The 27,888-nt window shown below is 38.9% G+C and overlaps 2 protein-coding genes across 4 annotated transcripts in view; both read left to right on the forward strand.

Moving 5' to 3' along the window:
* The window catches only part of TMEFF1 (transmembrane protein with EGF like and two follistatin like domains 1), an 87,674-nt gene extending 71,706 nt beyond the window's left edge, over nucleotides 1–15,968 (forward strand). For both annotated transcript variants that reach the window (XM_078436643.2, XM_078436644.2), the window contains exons 8-10: nucleotides 1,787–1,910; nucleotides 10,921–11,079; nucleotides 14,849–15,968. In XM_078436643.2, coding sequence (XP_078292769.2) covers nucleotides 1,787–1,910; nucleotides 10,921–11,079; nucleotides 14,849–14,933 — 368 coding nt within the window. In that variant the 3' untranslated portion in view covers nucleotides 14,934–15,968. The remainder of the gene's footprint in view (nucleotides 1–1,786; nucleotides 1,911–10,920; nucleotides 11,080–14,848) is intronic.
* On the forward strand, nucleotides 15,175–27,057 carry CAVIN4 (caveolae associated protein 4). 2 transcript variants are annotated; one of them, XM_060609183.3, is made up of 3 exons: nucleotides 15,175–15,288; nucleotides 16,430–16,885; nucleotides 24,451–27,057. In XM_060609183.3, the coding sequence occupies exons 2-3, from the start codon at nucleotides 16,478–16,480 to the stop codon at nucleotides 25,147–25,149; spliced, it is 1,107 nt and encodes a 368-aa protein (XP_060465166.1). In that variant the 5' UTR covers nucleotides 15,175–15,288; nucleotides 16,430–16,477; the 3' UTR covers nucleotides 25,150–27,057. The 2 variants fall into 2 exon arrangements, with proteins under 2 accessions (XP_060465166.1, XP_060465165.1); XM_060609182.3 differs by lacking the exon at nucleotides 15,175–15,288 and having other exon boundaries at nucleotides 16,350–16,885.
* The last annotated feature ends 831 nt before the right edge of the window (nucleotides 27,058–27,888 follow it).

Below are 27,888 nucleotides of genomic sequence, written 5' to 3' on the forward strand. Positions count from 1 at the left end.
TGCTTGGGATTCTCTTCCTCTCTCTTTCTCTCTGCCCCTCCACTGCTCATGCGCTCTCTCTCTCTCAAAATAAATAAATACTTAAACAGAACAAAACAGCAGAGATACCTTGAGAATTTCCATGTTGGATTTCTTGATTTCTGGTTCAGTTTTCTTTACAGGCATAAGTTAGTACAATGTAAATACATAAATTTTGAGGTAAAATAGCATCAGTTTCGTCTTGTGAGGGATGACATGATCTCTCTGCTTTTAGGTATCCTATTATTGAGCCTAATAATCATTACACATTTTTCCTTTTGTATGTGAATTTCAGTCTCCAGAAAATCTGCATTTTTATACTCAGGTTTCTTTTCCTACTTAGTACCTCCATTCCTTTTTCTCCCTTGCTCTTCCCCTTTCCTATACATACATATTTATACACACAGTCTTCTATTTTATTCCTTCTTAATTTGGTTCCATTAATAATTTCCACATTATAGCAATACCTTTATTTGTATTTGGGGGAGATAGCCTTTGCTGTAACATGGTGTGGTATATAGACTGAGAGCTGGTTGTTCTAGTGGTCTTGTGCATACATCAATTATCTCACATTATCCTCTCAGAACTACATGAAGTAAAGATCCTGTTATGATCCTGACTTTACAGTTATGAAATCTCAGTTTTAGAGAGGGTGGTACTCTCAAGGTCACACAGCTGATCACAGAATTTGTAAGCTAGAAATGTGAGAAACTGACAGGAAGCCTGGGAATTTTTCCTACATAAGCACAGGCCTGTGTAGGAACTCTTGAGTCCATAGACTAAGGATGAATATATTAATGTATACGCCAGGAAAAAAAGTTTAAAAGTCCATTGCAGAATGTGTGGGTGTTAGGTATACGCTTATGTAAGTACATGAGAGAGGCAAGAGAGAAACAGAGGGGATAGGGAGAAATAGAGAGGGATAGAGAGAATGAATGGATGAAATGATTTATTTTGAAGACCGAGTCCTTATGCCTCCCTCCCTCCTGCTCCTTTCTGTCCTTCTTTCCTGATTCTCTTCCTATTTATGACATTGAAATTACTCACCATACTCTCATTTTCTTCACTTCAGCTCAGGTCAGTTCAAATCAATATACCTAATTGAACAGATGTTCATCAACATGTTTTCAATGGTTCTGTTTTGATAGAGGGGTTTCGGGTGATTAAAAAATTTTTTTTATTTGTTCTCTATGTTATTGAATTTTTTATACAATAACATATACTAAGAACAGCCAGATAAAAAATCAGCATTTGGAAGAAATTTCATTTGGAAGAAAAAATCAACATGCATAATAGTTTTCATTCCAAAAATATTTCACCCTAAAAATTTCAAAGTGCCATACCTTGCTCTCTGCCATTCCAGGTTTTTTTACTTCAATTTCGTAGTCCCCAGGTTAATGACTAGACTAAGTCAGTTTTTCAAAACCCAGAGCTGTAGTACACCATCTCTGGTTCATAGAGATGAGCTTTCTTATCGAGCTAGCATTTATTTCTTTAACCAAGATGTTTATGTTTTGGGGGCAGATTGTTTGTAAACAACAGTAACTCATAGTGGTCATGTTTTGCAAATATTTTTAAATGCTTTGAATCTAAACAGTCTACTTAATGTGTTTATGTCATAATGAGACCTTGGTTCTTATCCAGCCCCCTATCTGATAATTTTCTTTTCCAAATTACCAGCCAATTTATTTGTTGTTAGAATCTTTGAAAATTCCATATTTTTCAATTGCTTTTCACTGTTTATTGCCCTGGTTTATGTTCTTTTAAGATGCTAGTGATCAAAGAGAAGATGTTTATATTGGAAACCACATGCCTTGCCCTGAAAACCTCAATGGTTACTGCATCCATGGGAAATGTGAATTCATCTATTCCACTCAGAAGGCTTCTTGTAGGTAAGTCAGCATCTCCAGATCAGAGGTGAGGAACTTTTTCCTGCAGTCACTGCTCTATAGAAAGCTATAGTGAAATATAGATTAAATATTACCAAAAAGTATTATTTATTTGCAGTTGAGTCAAAAATAAATTAGCAGTATCATTTGGAAAAAGCTGACATGTATAATATGCAAAACCAAAAACAGATGTCATATTAGGATTTTAAGATTATGGGCTTAACATTTTTAATATGATGTCCATTTTTTATATAAGAAATGAATATGCCATATTTCAGCACTATTTTGGTTTTCAGGCAATCTGTCACAAGGTGATTTAGGGACTAAAGAATGTGTTAAGAACAGAGAATATGTAACTCAAAACATATACTGAAATAGATTTCTAAAAATAAGGGAATGGGGATGTAGAACCAGGTGTGAAGAGAGAAGTAGAAATGGGAAAGGTGTAAATCTTCTACTGTCTGAAGCAGGAGAGGTTATGAAACTTGTTCAAGGTCAGCAGCAGCAAAACTAGATCTCGGATTTCCTGACACTCAGCCTAATGATCGTGATGCGTTTTGCTGTTCTGTGTCTGTTTACCAGTAACACTTCTTGCTGGTGCTGGGAGCTCATCCTCTATTTCAGACTGGTCTGGTTAGCCAGGGTACAGTATTTCCTTAGACAAGGGGAGATTCCTGTCATTCTGCACGTTCCTGCCTCTTGCAGTTTGGCCAGAGTCCTTTTTTCCTTTCTTAGTCAAAACATCAAAAGATGGAGAAATACTACACTTTTCCTTTGTTCTGTCAGCCTAGTAGGCCAGTGAATCTTTCTCTCCAGAAAGGAAAAGAAAGCTGTTTGAAAGCAGGTATCCTGGTCCCTCTACCCTTAGCTCCCTTCTCCTGGCTCTCTTTTTCCTCTTCTCCTGCTTTAAAAACAGAACAAAACACTATAAACTGTTAATGATTAAATAATTCTTTGTTAAGCTTTTGGCTTTTTCCTGTTTGAAAGTGCTATCGCTCCTTTCCCACCCCTCTTTCCTAAATGTTAAAAAAATACAGCTGTGCAAAGGGGAACAAGCCAGTTTAGAATTTTTTTATCTTTATTTTTGAGAGAGGGTGGGGGAGGGGCACAGAGAGAGGGAGACACAGAATCCATAGCAGGCTCCAGGCTCTGAGCTGTCAGCACAGAGCCTGACGCGGGGCTCAAACCCACAAGCTGTGAGATCATGACCTGAGCTGAAGTCGGATGCCCAACCAACTGAGCCACCCAGGCGCCCCAACAAGCCAGTTTTAAAACAAAATCATTCAATGGATTCCTCCTATTTGTCCCAAGTGGCATACATAATCTTGATAGAAATTCAGATTATGTTGTTCTTAGGATAGGGCATCTTTCAAGGTATCTAAAAGTGAGGGATGAGAGAAGACGGTGTCCTGATAATCAAGTGATACCAGGTCACTTTGCAGTATTTACTGTGAGTAATTGACAGTGAGAGGATTCAGTGGTATAGTGGTTAAAGGCTTTGGAAGCAGGTACGCCAGACTGGCCAGTTACTGACTGTGCTCTTCTGAAGTTATTTAAATTTCTAAGCCTCATTTTCTCATTTCAAAAATTAAAATAATAATGGTAACTATCTCCTAAAACTGTTACTAAATTTAAATTTAAATTGTTGCTAAAATTAAATGAGCTAATATATGCAAAGTGCTTAGCACAATACCTGGTACTTAGTATGTATTTAATCAATAGGAGTTGACATTATTAGATTATAATTGCCTTTAGGTTTGAGACTGTTTGCTAAACCTGTCTTCCCATTGCCTCACAGGGGGCCTATTCCAGTAGCTACTTAGGTAACTTTAAAAAAATGTTTATTCATTTATTTTGAGAGAGAGAGAGGGAGAGAGAGAGGAGGAGGGGCGGGCAGAGAGAGAAGGAGAGAATCCCAAGCAGGCCCTGCACTGTCAGCGCAGAGCCCCATGTGGGGCTCAAACTCATGAACTGTGAGATCATGACCTGAGCCAAAACCAAGAGTCGGACGCTTAACCAACTGAGCCACCCAGGTGCCCCAGTTAACTATCTTTTGAATGCCATGTGCTGATGATCAACTCTACCTTCTTCTCCAGACCAGAGTTGTTTCTTAAATGCCAGAGAATCTCTTTTCTGCATACCCATAATCCTAAAAAGCAGCAGATCTTTTTCTTTTGTCTAAGCATTTACAAAGTCTGTAAGAATCAGGCCATAATATCACATGCACTTCAACTAATAGGTGGGTATGTTTGGGTAACAGTAAGCAGGCAGGGATGAACAATCGCTAGCCACAGTCCTATTATTAGGTTAAAATCTTTTAGTATTATCCCACCGTTAATTTGTTTGTTTGTTTATTACTTACTTTGTACCAAATTCTGCCTGCCCCTGGCGTCTCAAATTCAGGTATAACAGGGATCCAGGCATCTTGCCTTCCAAAAAACCTACCATCTGTAGGTTCCAAAAAACCTAATGTCTGGTTGAAGACAATAATAATAAACAATTAAAATATAATATGAAAAATGCTGCCACACAGAGATAGATATACTCAAGATGATTTGGAACTTCAGACAAGGCACTTCACCTTGATGAGGATGAGGGACATCGTGGGAAGGGGGTCAGGTCTTACAGGAACATTTGTGTCACTCCAGGAACTTGCCCTTTATTTTAAAGGATGCTTGAGAAGCCACTGAAGGATTTAAGTTAAGAAAGTTATGATCAGATCTGAAAGCCGCTGGTTTTGTGGAAAATGGATCAGAAGACTGAATGTTAGGAGACTGTGCGTTAGTAAGAAATTAGAGCCTGAACTAAGTAAAGGAGTTGTAGTGACACTGAGATCAGCAGATGAATTGCAGAGAGAAGATAAGGTAGTTCAACCCCTAGGTTTTGGTGACCAGTTGTTTGAAGATGGAATGTGGGAGTTGGTGGAGGGTGGTGGGAAGGAAGACTCAAGAGAGTCTCCTGGGTTTCTGGGTAAGGCAGAAGTGAGTGGGGACAGGGAACGGGAAGAGGGAGGAGGTTTGGGTGGAAATGATGTATTCAGTGTAATATGCTTGGTCTCAGGTGCCTGTGGGGGATCCACCAATGGAAGTCTAGCAGGCTGATGGATGTATGTTGGTTTGAGAACTCAGGAGACAGATGCAGGTTGGAGGCATACGTTTGGGAATCGTTCTACTCTAGCATATCCCTTGTAGTTCCTACCCAGCCCTGCTTCTGTCCCTCTAGGCCTCCAGTTTGTCCATCCTTTCACCTTTTTTCCGTGTCCCTAGCCCCTTGAATGTCTTCATCCCCTCCTTATCCAGCTTAAATTCATGGTCAGTCATGGTCGTCCCTCTCTTGTTTCATCATACTCACTTGACAAAACTATAATCCTGATTCATTCCTTCCTGCCTAATGTGTACCTATACAGCTATTCTGTATACCCATCCAGCTGAACATGACTGTTGATGAAAAGCACACCACCAGGCTAATGCATCTCACCGATGTTTGTACTCAAAATGGGCCCTACGAGCTGCCAGGTTGTCTTTCTGAGCTTCAGTCCATTCATCCTCCTCTTGTCCCAGATGCTGTACCTCCTTCTCCTCCTTAGCTGATCATCTTGTTTCTGAGTTCACTGAGAACATTGAAGCATTATGAGGAGGACTCTCACAGATTTTTCACCCGCACCAACCAGAAATTCTCCCGGCTTTTCTGTGTTTCATATGTTCTTGTATAGATACATTTATATATATATATATATATATATATATATATATATATATATATATATATTTTCATTTCTTCTGTCTTTGAAAAAAATTCTCACTCTCTCATCAGCTGCTGTCCCATTTATTTCCTTTGTAGAAGAACGCAAAAGAGTTGTCTGTGCTCTCTTTCCAGCTCCTCACTTCCTGTATCTCATGAACCCACCCCAGTGAGCTTTTGCTCCAACACTTCCCTGAGGCTGTTCTTGTTGCTAAATTCAGTGATCAATTCTTAGTCTTAAATTACTTTTGAACAGTCAGTAGCATTTGACTCCTGTGCAATATGCATAATAATACACTTGGCTTTAGGGATTGCATTCTCTCTCTCTTTTCTGCTGCCTCACTGGCCATTCCTTTACATCTTCTTGGCTGGTTCGCCTTTTGCTCCTGACCTCTCATTGTTGGAATGTCCAAGGGTCCAGTCCTGGTCCTCTTCCTTAGTGATGCCACCCAGCCTTAGAGCTTTCCATGACATATGCTGATGACTCCTACTTTGCATAAATCCCAGACCCCTCTCCTCAATTTGAGACTCATAGATCCCTCTCCCTCCTTGATATTTTCCTGTGGATGTCTTGACTCCTCCATTTCAATAGGATCTAAGCCTATCTCCTGATCTGCCTTCCCTCCTCTAAACCTGTTCCATCTGCTGCCTTCTTCATCTTAGTTGATGCCAACTCCATGTTTTCCTTTGCTCAGAGAAAACACCTTTGATACATCTTCGAGTTCTCTCGTAATCCATACCCAGTCAGTTGAGAAATCCTATTACCTCTGTTTCAGAATATGTCCAGAATCGGAGTTCTTCTCCCCATTGCCACTGCTATTCCTGGTTCAGACCACCATTTCTTCTCTCTGGCATTATTGCAACAGCCTCCCTGTATCCTACAGTCCATATTCAACTTAGAAGCCAGATAGAGACTTTTCATTTTTTTTTTTTTTTTTAATGTTTATTTTTGAGAGGGCGAGGGAGAGAGTGAGCATGCTTGCAAGTTGGGGAGGGGCAGAGAGAGGGAGATAGAAGATCCAAAGTAGGCTCTGTGCTGACAGCAGAGAGCCTGATGTGGGGCTTGAACTCATGAAACATGAGTTGGCTGTTCATGACCTGATCATGACCTGAGCTGAAGTTGGGCACTTAACTAACTGAGCCACCCTTGCACCCCGAGATGGAGACTTCAAATGAAAGTTCATGTCATTTCCCTGCTAAAACCCTCCCAGTGGCTCCTCTATCTCATCGAGTGCAGAAGCCCTACACAATTGACCCCTTCACCTCTCTGTCTTAATTCTGTTTCCCTTCTGCTTGCCCACTCCACTCCAGCCATGCTTGCTATTCTTGGACATGGCCATGTGCTAATAATGCTCCCTCCTCAGGGTCTTTGCACTGACTCTTCCTTTATCTGATATGTTCTCCTTCCTGTTGTCCACATGGCAGATTCCCTCACCTCCTTCACATCCTCACTTCCATGTCAGCTTCTTAGTGAAGCCTACCCTGACCATCTTGTTTAAAGTTGCGACCCTCTCTTCCTGGCCTATAATTTCCTTTAACTAACTCTTTTCTTTCTCTTCGTGTAGTGCATATCACCTTGTAACATAACCATTTAATTCATGTTTATTGACCCTCCCTCCTCCAGCTAGAGGTTAACCAGACCAGCGATCTTTATTTGTTTTGCTCACTGATGTATCCCAAATATCCACAGTACTTGACACATGTCAGATGTTTAGTAAATGGACAAATGGAAGAATCAGCACATGAGGGCATGGTAGTGAACGAGATTACTATGGATGTGTGTAGGATGAAAGAATGGAGAGTGTAGAAGACCAAATGCCTGGATCTGCCTTTAATCAAAAACAGAAGAAGTAGTAATAACCTAGAAGTTATTATCCAGATATTTGGAGAGTGTAACCCAAAAGTCAGTTGCAGAAAATAATATCCAAGGAGGATTGCCTGAATGATACATGGCCTATACATTCTTTTTGATACTCTGATTTTAATCTTTGGATTAAGCTAAACTGTTGGAGAGCTGCATATCTAGGACACTGTTATAGCTCCCTGTGGACCTGTTTTTATTTTACTGAGCTTTGACTTTTTGCCATTAGCTTACCACAAAAGACATTATTTTAAAAATCCTATAAGATTTCATTATATTGTTGAATTTATTACAACTATATTATTGAGGATGATGTTCTCTGCATCAGAAAGTGCCCTCTTTAAATCAGGACCAATGAGGTAAAATCCCCCTGAATCTAATATTAGTAGTAACTGTGGTTCTTTTGAGCAACTGGTTTGATTTTATTTTATGGAGATTGCATTTTATGTTAATAATCTTACCATTTTTTCCCACTTATTCTTTTTTTTTAAACCAGTGATTTTTAGTATTTAGTATTTTTTTTCACAGTTTTGCAGTACCACAATCAATTTTAGAACATTTCATCGCCCCCAGAAGAAACTCTGTGTTCTTTAGCTGTTACTCTCAAATCGCCCTGCCCACCGCCCTTAGTCTTAGACAATCACTGGTCTCTTTTGTCTCTATAGATCTACCTGTTTTGGACATTTCATTTAAGTGGGCTTGTATAACGTGGTCTTCTGTGTCTGGTTTCTTTCACTTAGCATAATGTTTTCAAGGTTTATCCATGTTGTAGCATATGTCAGTACTTTGCTCCTTATAATACCACATTTTGAATCTGCTTACCAATTGATAAATATTTGGATTGTTCCCACTTTTTGGCTATTAATGAATAATGCTGCCCTGAATAATTGTTGGCAGGTTTTTGTGTGGACTTGTGTTAATTTCAGTTGGGTAAGTGTCCAGGAGTGGAATTGCTAGGCCAAATGGTAACTCTTGTGTTTAACTTTTGAGGCACTGCCAGACTGTTTTCAAAAGTGGCTTTGCCATTTTTCATTCACTACAGCATCTTCATCAACAGTTATTATCTGACTTTTTGATTCTGGCCATTCCAGTGGGTATGAAGTGATCTCTTATTGTTGTTTTGATTTGCATTTCCGTGATGACTAATGATATTGGTATCGTTTCATGTGCTTATTTGCCATTTGTTTATCTTGTTTGGAAAAATGTCTATTCAGATCTTTTTGCCCATTTTGTAATTTTTTTTTCTTTTGGTTAATGAGTTTATAATAATTTTTTAAATATATTCTAGATACAAGTCTCTTATCAAAAATATAATTTGCAAAAATACTCTATTCTTTTGGTTATCTTTTTACTTTCTTGATAGTGCCTTTAAACACAAAAGGTTTTAATTTTGATTTAATCCAGTTTAACTTTTTTGTTGTTGTTTATGCTTTTAGTATCATATCTAAGGAAATCTTTGCCTAATCCAGATCATGAAGATTCACTTTTTTTTCTAAGAGTTTTATAGTTTTCGCTGTTATCTTTAATGTTTATTTTTTGAGAGAAAGAGAGGGAGAGAAAGAGAGAAAGACAGAGTGTGAGTTGGGGAGGGGCAGAGAGAAAAGGAGACACAGAATCTGAAGTAGGCTCCAGGCTCTGAGCTGTCAGCATAGAGCCTGATGCGGGCCTGGAACTCCCTGACTGCAAGATCATGACCTGAGCCTAAGTCGGACACCTGACTGACTGAGCCACCCAGGCGCCCCTATAGTTTTAGCTGTTACCTTTAGATCTGTGATCCATTTTGAATTATTTTTTGTGTATGTTGTAAAGAAGAGGTTCAACTTCATTCTTTTGCATGTGGACATCTAGTCGCAGCAGCTTTGTTGAAGAGGTTATTTTTTCTTATTGAATTGTCTTAGCACTCTTGTCAAAGATCAGTTGGACCATAGATGTATGGGCGTATTTCAGGGCTCTCAGGTTCTATTCCATGATCTATAAATCTGCCTTACTACTTTGTTTTTTGTTTTTTGTTGTTTTTTTTTTTTGTCTGCTAGTAGACTTAGAACCCAGTGTGAAATTTTCTGATAGGTGTGTAGGAACCTCAGGGATGGGAGGAGTGGACTCACATCACCCCTGGCTTCCTATTTCCCTATTCCTATTTCTTCTTATTCTTTATGTGTGCTCTATTAAAAAATCTTTTTTTCTAATGAAGTGTGGGATGTTAATAACTCGACTATCCTTACACTTCAGAGGTTTTATTAATCAGTTCTAACTGAAGGCTGGCTAATTTATACATTTTACTTCTGTCAGCTACAAAGTGTGAAATTTGTTAAATATCTTAAATGTTTCCCCCTGTCAAATTATTATCATCAGCTGATGTTGCCTTTTTATTTACTTGGAATTCAGATAATTTCTAAGATTAGCTCCTGTTTGGCTGCTTGACTGCTTTTGTCAATAACTTATTTTACTTTTCCCCCTGCATCTTAAATGATTATATTTATGTACACTAAAGTGTGTTGGATATAATATAATATAAAGAGTGCAATTTTCAGAGAACTGTAAATGTTTATATCTATTTATTTAGTCATCCCATTTCCAAGTACCTAGCCTTTTGAATAACACCAAATATAGAAATGTGCACACTCACCAATATTGGTTACACCTAATTCATAGTTGTGAAAAATGGAAAATAGGGGCGCTTAGATGACTCAGTTAAGCATCCAACTCTTGATATCAGCTCAGGTCATGATCTCAAGATCATGGGATTGAGTTCCTCATGGGGCTCCATGCAGAGCATGGAACCTGTTTGGGATTCTTTCTCTCTCTCTCTCTCTCTCCCCCCCCCCCCCCCCAAAATAATTAAATAAACTAAAAAAAAAAGGAAATAGCTGGCATGTCTCTTAGACTGAAGAATAGATGTTAGCTATATGATAGCCAGTAAATGTACTATTATGTACCTTTTTTTTTTGAGAGAGAGAGAGAGCATGTACTTGTTTGAGTGGGAGAGGGGCAGAGAGAGAGAGAAACCCAAGTGGGCTCCACACCCAGCGCAGAGCCTGACGTGGGGTTTCATCCCACGACTCTGAGGTCATGACCTGAGCTAAAGTCAAGAATTGGACTCTTAACTGACTGAACCACCAGGCACCCCTTATGTATCTGTTTTTTTAAAGGAGGTATAATAAAGACCATTTAGCAACTGTAAAATTAATGTCCTATAATGATAGGTGAAAGATGCACTGTGAAATAGACATTGAGTAGCGTTTAAGGAAATACACAGATGGCAGTTTTGGGTTTTTTTTTCAGATAGTGGGAAAGCACCTGATTTGCTATTTCTGTATAAACTTATTATTCTTTTGTATGTTCTTACTTTTAAAACCTAGAATTATTAGAATCTGTAATTCTCATAGGAATCTTTTTTCCTCCCCTTTTCAGATGTGAATCTGGTTACACTGGACAGCACTGTGAAAAGACGGACTTTAGTATTCTCTATGTTGTGCCAAGTAGGCAAAAGCTCACTCATGTTCTTATTGCAGCAATTATTGGAGCTGTACAGATTGCCATTATAGTAGCGATTGTCATGTGCATAACAAGGTAGGTAATGGCCTAAGAAATACCAACCTTAAATTAGAGTTGGATAGCTGTTAAAGTAAAGAAGAACCTTGAAGCACACTCAGAATGATAGGGGCTTTAAGTCTTCCTGTCTATTAGGAAAAAATCCTAGGATCAGTTCCTAAGGTTTCTTTTTTTAAATTTTTTTTTTCAACGTTTTTTATTTATTTTTGGGACAGAGAGAGACAGAGCATGAACGGGGGAGGGGCAGAGAGAGAGGGAGACACAGAATCGGAAACAGGCTCCAGGCTCCGAGCCGTCAGCCCAGAGCCCGACGCGGGGCTCGAACTCACGGACCGCGAGATCGTGACCTGGCTGAAGTCGGATGCTCAACCGACTGCGCCACCCAGGCGCCCCCCTAAGGTTTCTAAGTAGGTCTGACCTGTCCTTATCTTGCTTCCTTAGAGTATTGACAAGAACTCATTCTCAGGGTTACAGGTGTAGCTGGGCAACTGGCAAAGGGAGCATGGATAATATTCAGTGGCATAAAGAATGTAGGGATCTTAGAACTGCATTCTGGAATGATGATTGTAGTAGCAGAATGGTCTGCACATGCACAGAAGGGCCTGCCCCAATTTTTAAAGTGCTGATGAACTGCAAGGTGTTTTTTGCCCTAAGGATATACTTTATCCATAGTAAATATAATAAGAAAGGAAGAAATCAGAGATCAAAGAAAATGGCTTTTCTTCGTATATCATTGTCTTAACATTTCATTACTTCATTTTCTGGAACACAGTTATAAGTAATCTTTAAAATTCTCCATCATAACTAAAACCATTGGCATTTATCATAATTAAACTCAAAATTAAAGGACATTCTTGGATTGCAACAGGGAAAAAAATGGGTATTTTCCAAACTTAGTGGAAATGTAGAAGTCAGAAATGAAGTGGACCCAAGAAAAGTCCAGCTAAATCCAGTTCATATTGTCTTTCTGCTTCCCAGTGTCCTGTTTTTTTTTTTTTTTTTTTGTCTTGCTTGGCTATTCCTGTCTCCTTTAAGATTTGGTTCAGAAGTCCCATAAACATCATTTCTGTACTTGTCTGCATTATTCTGGGCAGAGGATCGGAGCATATCAAGTACAGATATTGGCAGGCCATAATGGATTTATAGCTCTTCTATCCAAGGTCTGGATAGAAGCCAGACCTTCACTAGTCTCAGCCATCTGGAGCTGAAATGATAAATCTAGAAATGATAAAAAATGTTCTCTGAATAACAGGTATTTTTCATAAAATTCATGTGCTAAAATCAGTGGACTTTATTCCACTGAACAGATGATCTGCCCTTAGGCAAGACTACTGAGTATAAAATTGGGCAGTAGGAAAAAAAAATGGGCAGTAGATTAAAATTGGGATAATAATATAAAAAATGACAGCAGAAAGAGAAAATAGAAAAAAAAAAAAAACCCACGTAACAGCAGAGCTGCCTGTGGCCATTTAATATCGGCTTAGAGGTTAAGTAGTTTGCCTGTGGTCATCCCACTAGTAAGTGGAAGTGCTGGATTTGGATTCAGTGCTGCCTGGTTTCCAAACCATTCCTCTTTCCACTGAACCATCAAGAGGAGGGTCTATGTTGAGTCACCTCAGGAAATACATTTGCCAAGTATGACCATTGCTTGCTAGCAAGGTTCAAACTTAATTTTGTTAGAGGGACAGGGCTTTTGAATAGAGCTGAGGGGAACGACTTGGTATGAATCATTTCTTCAGAGCATTAATCTGGGTGTCATCTGCAAAATTTCACTGGAGGAGAGAAAATATGAGGTCAGGGGAACTATTTAGGACGTTATTCGAGTAAAGCAGGAGCGGAGTAATGAATTATTTGGAGGGTGAAAGAAAGAAGGTAAAGATGAGGGAAGCTTTTGAGGCCTGGTGACGATGTCATGTTTAAGAAGATCAAAGGATGTTAGAGTTAGCAGGAAGCAGCTTTGAGTCAATGCCTTCTATTCTAGAGAGGTGAGGAGACTGAAGGCTTAGATGGGGGAATACCTTACTCAAGATACTTAAGCCCTTTACAAATCCCAATCCAGCCTTTTATCTTGTTCTACACTTCTGTTTTCAGCGTGCTACAATCTTCAAAATTCTAATTCTACTAAATTAAAATTACCTGACAAGTAGTTTTCAAGTTTGTGCCCTCAAATTTATGTCCCAAATCCATGTGCTGCCTTCACAGACCTTAGACATCACAGTGTTTTTATAACTGTGTTGCAGCTGTCTTTTGCTGCCCACTGTCTCCGTGACTGAAGGCTCATCTCATTGAATTTATCTTACATGTCTCCTCATTGAGGCCTGTCTTTTTATTGTGGTGTTGTCTCCCCTCAAATGTTTTGCTCTCTTGAATTTAGGATATTATAATTATGTACTTGGACTTAGCTCCACTGAATTTTTAAGGAGTGCCTCTCCCACACGGTCCATTATGGGACAGCTGTTCACTTATCCCATGGTGGCTGTTACATGTGAGGAATCTTCCATTAAAAGGATGTTCCCACTGACTCACTGAGCAAGACTGCATGAGTAAAATTTTCTTCTTTTATACTTGGAATCTTCTTTTATGTTTTGAGACTCCTAGAATGACAATAGCAGGGACCTCAAACATCATCTTAGCCAAACACCTTTATTTTATAGATGACAAAACCATGGCCCCAGGAAGTTGGAATTTTTCCAAGGTCATGGTGAGTTGGTGACAGTTAAAGAGGTTTGCTTGGCTTCTTAACCATGAAATGGACGTGCTTTCATCACTGTCTACCTCAAAGTGTTTTTATGAGGATTAGTGAGATAAAATTTGCGAAAAACAGCATATAAAATGAAAGTGTTAACACCAAGGCTTTTAAGTCAAGGCAAAGCAGTGCTCTTTGAAACTGAACTAGAAACAGAGAACTTTAGGAATATTCCTTGTCACAAGACTTTCTTTCCATTAGATTATAAATACCTTGCTGGCAGAGATTTTAGAGGTTGGTACAACTTTTAATATTTCATATGTAGGAAAAGGAGATTGCACAGCTAGTTTTTAGCAGAGTCCAAACTCAGAATTCCCAGAATTCATCCCAGTGCCTTTGTTCCACACTGCATACCGCAGCACTTTGTGCATAGTAAGAGCTCGTATGTTTGCATTCTGGTGGGCAGGCACAAGAGCAATTACAGCACAATGAGATTGATACCACCACGGAGAAACATGTACACTAAAGGGAAAGCAGAGTCCAAGACTATCCCTTATCCCCAGGATGACAGTTCTTTATTGGGTTCTGTGATTTGCCCAAGCAGGGTGCAGAGAAACTTCTTTCGAGTCCTTGTCTAAAATCGCTAAGCATTTCCTGTCTATTCATATCTGAGGTTAATAAGCACACTTCTTCCCGATTACTCCCTCGTCCAAGCTGTTCTTGTCACTTTGGGTGTGTCATAATGCTCAGAGGAAGTACATGGATCAGGATCCTTTCTACTATCCTAGGTTTATATGTTACTGGTCACCGCAGCTAGGGAGTTGTCAGGCCAGAAGAAGGGCGGGGAAGTGCATCTGCAGCAGTAGAGACCCAGGAGTGAGCTTTGCTTGTGCTTACACCTGCATTCTGTACCTAACCTCTAGTCCCCAGCTGTGTAGGGAAGATAGCAGTCTGACACGTTGGTCCTCAGCTTGTCTTGCATCAAACAGCATCCTGTTTCTCATTAAGGCTTTATGTGTGAAATGTGTATTACTTTGGAAACATTTGAAATATCTTAAACAAAATGACCTTTTTCTTTTCTTTATTTTTTTAATTCAACAGAAAATGCCCTAAAAACAACAGAGGACGGCGACAGAAGCAAAACCTAGGTCATTTTACTTCAGATACGTCATCCAGAATGGTTTAAACTGATGACTTTTATATGTACACTGACCATGTGATGTACATTTATTATGTCTTTTTTTAAAGAATGGAAATATTTATTTCAGAGGCCTTATTTTTGGACATTTTTAGTGTAGTACTGTTGGCTCGTATTTAGAATATTCAGCTACAACAGTTTTGGACTGTTTCGTAGTCTTTGTTTTATGTTTTTAAATACAGAAATTGATTTCACAAATTTATACCACATGGTAATTCTAAGACTTGTTCTTTACCCATGGAATGTAATATTTTTGCAAAGATGGACCACTTCACAAATGGTTACAAAGTCATACCCACTTCTTCCACAGTGACCACAACAAATGACCAAGCATGAACTAAAGGTAAAGATGTTTACAGATTACTTTTCTTACAAAAAAAGATAAAAAATCTAGAAGACACTGTGTTTAAATAGACATTTAAATGTTTTTTGAGATTTAGTAACTGATTTTTTAGACCCTGCCTATCGCATGAACTGTAGAGCTGTGTGTTAGATGTAAAATATTTATAAGCTGTATGGATTGGAATTTGATTATTCCTCTCTTTGAAAAAATAATTCTGATAATTCGGAAAGATATCTGGTAGCCAAGATGGAACAGATCACTGAAAAGTAGGTTTAGGTATTGTGAAAATGGTCTGTTTAACAGATTGGAATAAAGCCTTCTCTATCAGTTAAACTACTTTAATACACATTCATTTTTTAAAAAATACTTGTTTTAACATAAATAAATTGTATCAGTGTTTGTGAATAAAATGCAAAAATGATTGTTAATGATGGGTGCTCTTAAAGTGAGCTTAAAAATTATCTAAGACCTCTATCCAAATTTGTCCTGTAGTAATAGTTATATTAATAGATTGTTGGTGTTTAAAGATCTGAAGTGTGAGTAGAATGTATTCAGCTGTTTAACATGTAGTTTAGATAATCAGAAGTATGCATGTAGAATTTAAGAATATGTTAAAAATTAAATATTAATTTTAATATTTGGTTTGGAAAAGCATGTTATAATATAATGTTTTCACTATATGGCCTCTGTTTTGGTGTGTTTATTTTACTACATTCTTTGATATTGATAAATCGGTACATTTAATGTGTGAAGTAAGTACAAAAAGATTTCAGTTCAGAATTCCCCTTTGCTTTTTCAAATACTGCTTCAAATTATTTAAAGGCAAAAGCTTCCCCCAATATTTAGTGTTTGCTTTTTTGATCATTTGGTTTCTAGGCTTAATATTAGTAACATGGTGGCTTCAGGGAACTTTTTTTTTTTTTTAAACTGTCCTCTTCTCTCCACACAGTCTTATTTGAGTCCATTAGTCAGTCACCAAGCATGTTTGGAACAGTACCCAGTGCTCTGCAAGGATTCATATTGCAGAACAGTCACGTGTGGGTATTTGTAGTTATAAATACTTGACCAGTCTCCAGGGGTGGGGTTTCCAACCCTTTATACAACCCTGTTGCCTGTTATCAAGCTAACTTTTTGCTCTTAGTGCCAGAATTGATTGTGGTGGGACATCTTTCACTGAAAAATAAGTAAAATGGAACATAATGGGTCTGCTTCAAATGCTGATAAAACCCATCAGAATCGCCTGTCAAGTGTTACAGAAGATGAAGACCAAGACGCTGCTCTTACCATTGTGACTGTGCTGGACAAAGTAGCCACCATCGTGGACAGTGTGCAGGCAAGCCAGAAGAGACTAGAGGAGAGACACAGGGAAATGGAAAATGCCATAAAATCTGTCCAGATTGACCTGTTGAAGCTTTCACAGTCACACAGCAATACAGGCTACGTCATTAACAAGTTGTTTGAGAAAACTCGAAAAGTCAGTGCTCACATTAAAGATGTGAAGGCCCGGGTGGAGAGGCAGCAAACTCACGTGAGAAAAGTTGAATCCAAGCAAGAGGAAATAATGAAGAAAAACAAATTCCGTGTGGTAATATTCCAGGTAAGATTGCCACTTGTGTTTTGCTTGATTACTGAAAAATCTTAACATCCTTGAATTGCCAACCAGTCCTATCAGAAGTTTCCAGCATCTCGTCATTACTATTGTATTTATTCACGGAGTGGCATTCTGTATCAGCAAGAATCTCAGGATAAAGCCATTACTGTGTTGACTAATGTACTATCCTATCAGTATTTTGAGCTTCTCAACCATTTTGTGTAATATGAACTGTGGATCAGAGCTGAGGCTATTTCTTGCCTTTGAAACTTAATATTGGTAAGACTCCTCCAGCATATTAGCCATATCAGCATGATGCCCTTTCATACATTGAGAGTGTTAGTTCTAGAAGAGATCTAAGAAGCCTGTGGTTTAAAACACCTAAAAAGAGAAATGGAGGATAGTAATCCCACAATGTGGTTTTCCCTCTTCTATGGAGACCCTGGAAAGTCCTAAACAGTAAAATGTAAACTTTTCAGAATGTTGTTTCTCTGTTGGAATTTTTACATGTGAGAATATGTAAAATAATTACAATAAGCAAAACTATTACTGTTATTAACAATCAGGCAGTTGTTTTTATGTTTCTTATAATATAGTTTTGTTACAGTTTTACAAGCATAGGAGTCAATTATATAAGTAATTGCTTATAAATGCTTATAGTCTTTTGACTTAGCCTATTTAATATAGTAGTTTTTGTGTGGCATTGTGTATTGCGCTAAGTTCTTACATTACTCTGCACTTGGCACTCATATTTTTTGAAATAGGAACACATCCATGGCAAGATGCATAATATTTATAATATGTTTTTTAACTCTTACAAATCAAAAGGAAAAAGTTGAACTCTCGTCCTGTGGTAGGAAAACTGAGAGTCATTATCAGACTGTTCACAAAAGACAAATGAGAACAATTCCATTTTCACCCATTTAAATATTTTCAGTTATTAAAACATATACCCAGAGTTTAAGGGTACTTTCATATTTTGCTGGTTAGGAGTATTAACTGGTACAACATTTCTGGAGGGAAGTTTTGGTAGTATGTTATTAAGAACCTTCACAAACCTTCGGGCACCAAAATTTTACGTCAAAGAATTTTTCTAAGCATAAAATCAGGAATGTGTGTAGGGATGTTCATCAGTGTATATATAATATACAGTGTTATCGCAGTGTATTTTAAAAATAGATGGCTATCCCTATGCATAGGAAAAAACCCTAGAAGAGCAAAACCAAAATGAAATAAGAACACAGTTGGATTATGTATGTAGGCAGATATTTGTAAGACACTAAGGATGTGGGCCACAACTCTCCACAGCATTCTTTACACATTAGGCAGTTCTCCATAGCACTCTATTGACTGATACAGTTACACTGGCATGAAAGAGTAGTATTTTGGATCTGTTTTTAAGAACGTGTTTTATTTAAGAAGAGACCAGTCCTAGTGTTAATGCATGTAATAGGGATCTAGATTTGGTACTAGAGAATGTAGGATCCATTTTTCAGTTCACCTTCCAAGGGCATCAGCAGGAAGGGGTTGTGTTGCACCCTTCACTTGCATGGGGCATGCCCGGCAGCATTCTTGGCATCTAGCATTTCTCCTGAGAACCTTTATGGAGAGTGGGCCATGTACCAATCAAGATCTACAAAAGCTAGAGGAAAGAAGTTTCTGAAAATTTCTAATTGAACTTTTGTCAGTTGGTCTGTTGACCTAATTTTTTTTTTATAGTTAAGATTATTTTCTTTATTCACCTATTTATTACCTGACGCTTGCTATTTTTTTCTCTTTGAACTCCTATAGCTACTTGAACAAGTCAAAGATTAGTATGTAAAAAACAACTGAGAGGCACTAATTTAAGTCAGATCTTATTCCTTGTAAGATATAATGTTGTGAAGCTTCTATGAAATTAAGTTGCTCAGGGTCAGCAATGGTTTGTCAGTAAGCAGTTGCTCTTTTATGATGGCAGAGCTTCTAGAGAAAAGATAAAGGCAATTAAGAATGGATTTGATGATTCTTTAGCTGTTAGAACACTATATAGTATTCACATGGTTATTCTCAGTTAAAATTAGTTTCTACACTTCATTCTCATAGTTAATACGTCTAAGTGGTTACTTTGAGATCACCTGTCCTTCCAAAATGAACTTAAAGCTGGAGTAATTCAGCTGTAGTATACTTTCATTTCCATTTGGGTTTTTCCTCAAAAAGTTTTCCCTAGTTACATCTTTTGGTGGCAATCTTTTTTTTTTTTTTTTTTAATGTTCTATTTATTTATTTTTGAGAGAGAGTGTGAGTGGGGGAGGGGGCAGAGAGAGGCGCGGACAGAGGAGCCGAAGTGGGCTGTGTGCTGACAGCAGCAAGCCCGATGCGGGGCTCGAGCTCACGCACTGCAAGATAATGACCTGAGCTGAAGTTGGACGCTCAACCGACTGAGCCACCCAGGCGCCCCTTGGTGGCAATCTTTATTGGCATTTTATTTCCCACAGTTGTGTATGGCTGAGCTTTCACCTAATCCTGGACATTTGCATTTAAAAAACTATCTGCTAGTTTTCATTAATTATCATTTCTCCTTAACATACGTCCACTTTGATGACCTTCTCATGAAAGCCAGCAGTCTTAACCATCTCTTTTAACAATTTTGCTTACAAACCACATGTCTGCAGTTACCAAATGAGATATTTGGTTATTCCCTAGTGACAAATCCCAGACTTCTGTGTATTCGGAAGTCCCCTGGCTATGTTACTTTGATAGGGCCCACTTTACTCTCATCATAGTACTCGTTTTGTTACAAAAATCACCGTTTTACCTGGTCTTTTACATAAAAAGAGATACAATAATTATTTGGAAATCAACCGTAACCCAGCCTGTAATCTTTAATTATTATTACAGCGTATTCATCATTAACTCATGGTATCTCTGACTCATAGGAATTGCAACAAATAGATCCGTGTAACAAGTACTTTCTCCTACTCTACCTCTGTTTTGTTTTTTAAGCCTGATTTTGTATAATTTGTGCATTGAAGAGAAGGGTATGTGATTCCTGAGTTAAGCTATATCTGATTCCTTCACAGCAAGACTGTGAGGGTTTTTCCCCCTACTAAGCAGTAATTATTCTTTGGCTCCTTCCTATTCTAATTACACCTTCTCAGGCCATACCAACCCACTTGGTGTTGTTGAAGCTACTCCCTGTAGCAGGTGTCAGGAAAGGAGAGGAATAATTTTGCTGCTTTCACTGATTCATCTGAGAGCTATGACACGCCCACCTGCCTTTTCTTCTTTTTTTTCAAAGCTGCTAGATAGACTCTCCAATCCTGTAGCCAAAGAATTTAATTTTAAGCAAGTATCCAAAGAAATCAGGTTCCAAGGACCTTCTTGACTATCAGGCTGATAGGTTTTTGAAATAAACCTGTTTCTTACATATTAATTTAATTTATTTTATTGAACAGATTAAAAAAATGTTTTTATGTTTATTTATTTTTGAGAGAGAGAGAGACAGTGTGAGTGGGGGAGAGGTAGAGAGAGGGAGACACAGAATGCGAAGCAGGCCCCAGGTTCTGAGCTGTTAGCACAGAGCCCAACATGGGGCTCGGACCCACGAACCTCGAGATCGTGACTTGAGCCGAAGTCAGATGCTCAACCAACTGAGCCACCCAGGTGGCCCTTATTGAACAGATTTAATTTAGATCTCAAGTAGGAGCACAGTTTCTTTTAGAAATTGTAACTCATGAGGGGTGCCTATGTGACTCAATTGGTTAAGTGTCTAACTTTGGCTCAGGTCATGATCTAGTGGTTTCTAGAACCCCGTGTCAGGCTCTGTACTGACAGCTCCAGAGCCTGGAGCCTGCTTTGGATTCTGTGTTTCTCTTTCTCTACCCTTCCCCCATTCGTGCTCTCTCTTTCTCTCTGTGTGTGTGTGTGTGTGTGTGCCCCTCATCTCTTTGTACACTCTCTCTCTCTCTCTCAAAAAATAGTAAACATTAAGAAAATGATATATGCAAAGGCATTATACTGGAAATTCAAAATAGAAATTTTAACTCATGGATCCCCTTAAGAGTCTCATGATCCTTAAAGTCTTGCCTGTTTAGTTTTGGAAATAATCCCTAAATAGTAAGTTGGGATTCTTTAGCAGCTGTGTTTCTGGGCTGGTTCTCAAGGGTCCCCAGTGTCTGCTATGTTCCCAAACCCAATCTTCATCCTTATCCTTTGACACATATGACATAGTTGGTCCCTCCCTCTCATCTTGAAACTTGTTTTCCCTTGGCTTCTGAGGGTGCTACTCTCTTGGATTTCTTCCTGCCTCAATAGCTGATACTTCTCCTTTTTTGGTTCTTTCTCATCTTTTCCTTCTACAGTTTCGAAATCTATATTAGAAATCCAAAATCCAAAAATTTCTAAAAATTAAAATTTTCTCATAACATACTGGGTAGCTTGCTACCTAGGGTTGACCTGAACCCATTTGGTGGCAAAACCTGACCTGAAATAGCACAAGGCTGTTTATACACTCTTTTCTTTCCTTTTCTTCTTCTTCTTCTTCTTCTTCTTCTTCTTCTTCTTCTTCTTCTTCTTCTTCTTCTTCTTCTCCTCCTCCTCCTCCTCCTCCTCCTCCTCCTCCTCCTCCTCCTCCTCCTTCCTCCTCCCTCCTCCTCTTCTTTCTTCTCCTTCTTCTTCTCCTTCCTCCTCCTCCTCCTCCTCTTCTTTCTTCTTCTTCTTCTTCTTCTTCTTCTTCTTCTTCTTCTTCTTCTTCCTCCTCCTCCTCCTCCTCCTCCTCCTCCTCCTCCTCCTCTCCTCCTCTCCTCCTCTCCTCCTCTCCTCCTCCTCCTCCTCTTCGGATGTTTATTTATTTTTGAGAGAGAGAGAGACAGAGTATGAGCAGGGGAGGGGCAGAGACAGAGGGAAACACAGAATCCGAAGCAGGCTCCAGGCTCTGAGCTGTCAGCACAGAGCCCGACGTGGGGCTTGAACCCATGAACCATGAGATCATGACCTGAGCCGAAGTCGGATGCTTAACTGACGGAGACACCCAAGCGCCCCCTACTCTTTCTTTTCCTTTTTTTTTTTTTTTAAGTTTATTTATTTATTTATTTATTTAGAGAGAGAGTGTGTGCATGAGTGGGGGAGGGGCAGAGAGAGGGAGAAGGAATCCCAAGCAGGTGCCACACTGTCAGCACAGAGCCTGATGCAGGGTTCTATCCCCAAAACTGTGAGATCATGACCTGAGCTGAAATCAAGAGTTGGATGCTTAATTGACTGAACCACCCAGGGTGCCCCTGTTTATACTCTTTATTGCATCTTATAGTGAACATTCATTCATATTCATGTCACAAAATTGTTTCTTCACAAGATCTGACTGGAGATGTAATATAAAAGTTATTTTCCTCAAATCTGAAATGTTCTGAATTCTGAAATGTACCTTGGCCCCAAGGAGTTAGAATAACATTAAGTGTTGTCCCATTCAGTCAGTCTCTTAATAGTCTCCTCCATCTGGTCTCATGATTTTTAATTCTTGACATTAATGACTCCAAAATTTATATCTATCTCCAGTCCAGACCTGTTTCCTGAATTCCAAGTTTGTATACTCAGCTGCCTACTTGACATCTCAGATCTCATCTTTCCCCTCCAGTTTCTTCCACCTGCTTTCTTCCCCATGTCAGTTAATGGGAAATCTAACCTTGTGCTTGAAAATCATCCTTGACACTAACACTCCACATCCAAATCTAGCAGTAAGTCCTGTCAGCATCTACCTTCCCAGTAGATCTGGAATCAGACTGCTTCTTACCACCGCCTCTGCCAACACCCTCATTCATCTCTCACCTGCCTTACCTCAGTGGTCTCCAACTAGTCTCCTTGCTTCTTATCTCGCCCCCTAGAGCCTGTTTTCAGTAGAGCAATCCTCTTACAGCATGGGTCAAATCATGTTGCTGTTCTCAAAACTTTTTAAAAGGCTTCCTATTAGACTCAGAATAAGAGCCATGGTCCTTATTATTAGATATAGAACCCCTACATAAGCTGGCCCTCTCGCTACCTCTCTTACCCCCTTTCCTCTTTTGCCCCTTGATCTGTCTGCTCCTGCCATGCTGCCTTCTTGCTGTTTTGGTTTTCCTCTCAGATATATGCATTACCTTCAGGTCTAGGCTAGAATGTCATCTTATCAGTGAAGCCTTTCCAAGCATCCTCCTCAGTCACTGTATATCTCCCTTCCCTACCTTATTTTTCACTTTAGCATTTACCACCATCCAACAGACTATATATTTAACTTGTTTATTTCTCTCCCTACAAGAATATAAGCTCTTTTACTCTGCTTTCTCCACAGGAGTTTCTCAGTTCCTAGAACATTGACTGGTGCATGGTAGGTGCTTAGAAACTATTTGTTGAATGAAGGTCTGTGCCCTTTTTGATTGAATAGTTATTTATTGAGTATAACTACTATGCACAAGGCTCTCTGATAGATACTGGGCATAAAACATAAATAAGACACATCTCTGCTTTCATCGAACCTATTATTTAGTGAAGGCCTCAGCATATAAATGAGCAGAGTTCCAATTCATTCAAACAGTGGTATTAGTGGTATTAATAAGTAGAGGTATGCACATGTCATTCTGGTGTAAACTGGAGAAAGAATTAGCTTCTTGAGGAAAGTTGGGGACTTTTTAATTGATTCTTGAAGATTTTGTTGACAGAGCTGAAAAGAGGTGAAAGGGATTAAAGTGAGCAAAAAAAAAAAAAAAAGAATAGTGAAAAAGAAAGATACAAATAGGCATGGAGGGATGAAAACACTGTGTTTGAGGAGTAGAGAGTGGTTGTGTGTTGCTGGACTGGAAAGTAGGTTTAGCTGAAACTGAAGAGCCTTCTGATCATACTAAAGAACTAAACTCTCTCCTTTGAGTATTTATGAGTTCCCAAAAGTTTTAAAGTAGAGAAAGGATGTGATAAGAGCTATGCTTTAGAAATATTTCCTGGGAAATACTTAGGTGATGCTTTGGAGGTAGACATATTATTGTACAAACTCAGGTCTGAGGTGACAGGGGCCTGAATTAGGACATTGGTAGTGGTAAGGAGGAAGGAGGAGGGGACAGGAGTTACTAAGCAGTGTTATTGAGAGTGCTTGGTGACCTGTTGGACATGGGATGACAAGGAGGGGAAATACTGGGGTTGAAAATTCTCAGATTTCTATTTGGGTGGCACCTGGATGGGCGCTGGTGCTGAGAAACCCAGGAAAAGAAGATGTGGAGAGGATGCTGGGTTGACCTTAATTTTTGGACATGTTAAGTTTGAGGTGTGTCCCTGTTACATCCAGGTGAAGTCTATCATTTAGAATTGCATCTTCACCTTAGGAGAAGAGGAGAGGTGAAGATAAAATATTTGTGAGTTTGCTTACAATTGGATCTGAATACAGAAGAGTGGATCAGTTTGCTCTGATTGAACTTGGGAGATAAAGCAAAACAGGACACAGAGAGAGAAACCCTGAGAAATATTAATAGTTAAGGAGCAGGCAGAAGGTGAACAGCCCATGGAGGAGATTGAAAAGGCATGGCCAGAAGGTAAAAGAGCTGATGTCTAACATGCTTTCTTTTTCTCTCCTTCAGGAGGAGATTCGGTGTCCGACATCCCTGTCTATTGTTAAAGACAGAAACCTAACTGAGAATCAAGAGGCTGAAGACGATGTCTTTGACCCTCCAATAGATCTGTCTTCGGATGAAGAGTATTATGTTGAAGAAAGCAGATCTGCCAGACTTAGAAAGTCAGGCAAGGAGCGCATTGATAATATCAAAAAGGCATTTTCCAAAGAAAACATGCAGAAGACACGGCAGAATTTTGACAAGAAAGTGAACAGAATTAGAACTAGAATAGTGACCCCGGAGAGGAGAGAAAGGCTAAGGCAGTCGGGAGAAAGGCTAAGGCAGTCGGGAGAAAGGTTAAGGCAGTCAGGAGAGAGGCTGAAACAGTCAGGGGAAAGGTTTAAGAAATCCATTTCTAACGCAGCTCCCTCAAAGGAAGCTTTTAAGATGCGTAGCCTTCGGAAAGCTAAAGACCAAACTGTGGCTGAAGATGCAGAAGAGGTCAGGGAGATGGGTGTGGACATCATTGCCAGGAGCGAGTCTCTGGGCCCCATCACTGAGCTCTACACTGATGAGCTCAGTGAAACAGACCGTGAGGAGGCCAGGGCTGTATATCCTCCCACAGAAGGAGGGGAAGTCTCAACCCCTGAGGCTTTAAAAGTTACTTTTAAACCCCAGGTGAAAGTGGAAGATGATGAATCTCTTTTGTTAGATTTAAAGCAGTAATCATGAAGAAGAACTAAGTATATTATAGGTATAAAAGTCTTTAATCACAAGGTTCTAGTTTAATAGCATAGTCACATCGATAGTATAGTCATTTAAATTTATAAAATAGTGAAGTCATTTACATTTATTTATGGGAAAACATGAGTGATATAGCTGGATTCATTTCTGATGTTTAAAATCTTAAAAATAACACGAGTATTGTATACATTTCCTTATAACTTCCTTGGGAATTCTTTTTTCCTCCCCTGGGCTAACAACTTTCCCTTTTATGTCATTCTCATGGCAGCTGTGGATTTTTAAGTTCCTTTCTATTGCCCAGCAGAAAAGTAGTCTCCTAGTGAGGGCCAATTAGGTATTTGGTGTCTAAAACAAATGAAGGTAAATTTGTGGCCATCATTTGCAAGTAAACTCTCAATTTTGGCCTAGATTGATGTTGTGGCTAAGCTCCAAGGGGAATAACCCATGTGTGGATTATATCATCCATATGTTCAAATAGAGTCATTAGTAAATTAGTAGTCATACCTCTTTTTGATGTTTTTGCATAAAAAATGAAGTTCTGGACTTGAGCATTTGGTTCTGGCATTTTAGCTTTGCTTACAGCAAGTTATTTGGCAAGTCATTAGTAAAATGGAGAGAGTTTGTCTATCCTATCTCAGAGGACTGTTGTGTGAAGATCAGAGGAAATGTGACACATTCTGGGGGAACAGGGAGCACATCCATAGAAAACAAACCCCACTGGTTCCTTAGGAACAGAATTGAAATAATTACACCTTATGAAAAAGATTTGAGCTCTAAGCATTGAGGACCTAGGTTGGACGGAAGCTAAAATTGGTCTTCAGAAGCCTTTTCACAGAATCAGAAATGAAAAATAAATGTTTGAGTGACATCTTTTCGTCAAAGACTAAAATCAGACCTTGGGTTTCAGTAGGGTCTTAAAATGTTTCCTGGAAACTCCTTTTTTTAATGTTTATTTATTTTTGAGAGGGAGAGAGACAGAGCATGAGTGGGGGAGGGGCGGAGAGAGAGGGAGACACAGAATCTGAAGTAGGCTCCAGGCTCTGAGCTGTCAGTACAGAGCTCAACGTGGGGCTTGAACTCATGAACTGTGAGATCATGACTTGAGCTGAAGTCGGAAGCTTAACCGACTGAGGCACCCAGGCGCCCCTGGAAATACCTTTCCTAATTTTCTTTTTATTTAGATCTATGGTAGACTAGAGCTATCTTTGAGCAGCATGAAGCATAAAACTATGGCTGTGTCTTCAAGAGGTTTTTCCAAATTCTTCCCTGATGCAGTGGATTTGGAAATGACCTCGTGTTTCTGGTTTCCAGAGTGAACCCCTCAGGGGCTGTCTGTCCAAAACAGTGTTCATAGGAATTCATCATAGCTGGTTTGGGAGGATTCCAGATTCCATTTAACCATTAGCCTTAGATTTAGCCAATCCCAAAGTAGATATTATTGCTATCGAGAGGAATGGTCATACTGGTCCTGCACTTCTGCTATTTAAATCTTCTGGTTTTTAATGAGGAAGAATGATGAAATTGTTGAATTTGAAAAGTTTAGACAAGCAGCTTTCAGATCGATTTTGGATGCTCCTATGGTAGTTAAAAATTGTTATAAATGTACACACACACACACACACACACACACACACACACACATCAGCTTTAAAGTATTTGACTATGTTACCCAGATATTTGGGTTTGGGAGTTTGATTCAATATCATTTCCTCTTCACTCTGTATGATTATATAAAATCATGAATTGTTCATCTCAAGTATCTTTTTATATTGAAAACTAAAGTGTTTACAACATTCTTTGAAAATAATAATTTAAAAAATGTTATAGTTTAGAAAGAGCTTAGGTGCCTATATTTCCTTAAAGCCATAATAAAGTTGAATTTTAAAAAGATACTATTACAGAGTTTGATGTTGGTATCCTATTTGTAAATATTTTTACTAATAACGAAGACAAATAATATGGCATGAATTTGATATAGTAACACTTTATTTTTTTTAATGTTTATTTTTAAGAGAGAGAGCATGAGGGGGGCAGGGGAGGACAGACGGGAGAGGGAGTCAGAGGATTTGAAGTGGGCTCTGTGCTGACCAGAGAGCCCAATGTGGGGCTCAATCTTATGAACTGTGAGATCCGTGATCTGAGCCAAAGTTGGACGCTCAACCAACCAAGCCACCCAGGCACCCCTGATACAGTAAGCCTTCTTATAATAGATATGTTTCTAAGTTAAGATGAATATAGAAAGTTAGAATCTCTTTGTTTTTTTCTAGTCCTACACAGAATAAATATCAATTGGGCTAAAATATTTTTCTGCAAATATTGCTGTCAAGGAATTTTTGTAAGGATTGCTTACTGACCCATTGTATAACCAGACCTGACATTATGGAACATTTCCCATATAGATACATTTGAATTTTGATGTGGAAGGCATTATAATCTGATAGGCTGTTCATCATGGTAGACTTTGTACAATGCTAGAAACACAATTTTATGTTGCCAGAGGTTCATTGAAATCTTATACTGCTTTCTTGGTACTAGGATTTTCCCCTCCATGTCGCTTATGTCTCTTGACATTTTCCACCATATTTAGGGTATTTCTCAATTCCACGTTCCTAATTTTTTCTCTTTTCACCATGTTTTATTAATGTAAAGAATGTCATTTAAAAAAACATTTTTTTTAAGTTTGTTTATTTTGAGAGACAGCAGAGGAGGGGCAGAGAGAGA

Source organism: Panthera onca, chromosome D4 (assembly GCF_046562875.1).
Source record: "Panthera onca isolate mPanOnc1 chromosome D4, mPanOnc1 haplotype 2, whole genome shotgun sequence".
Taxonomy (NCBI): domain Eukaryota; kingdom Metazoa; phylum Chordata; class Mammalia; order Carnivora; family Felidae; genus Panthera; species Panthera onca.

Bases quoted from the DNA above. Each gene is read 5' to 3' on its own strand.
- CAVIN4 (XM_060609183.3), top strand. From the start codon at position 16,478: ATGGAACATAATGGGTCTGCTTCAAATGCTGATAAAACCCATCAGAAT. The intron at 16,886-24,450 runs GTAAGATTGCCA...TCTCTCCTTCAG, and splicing joins TCCGTGTGGTAATATTCCAG to GAGGAGATTCGGTGTCCGAC.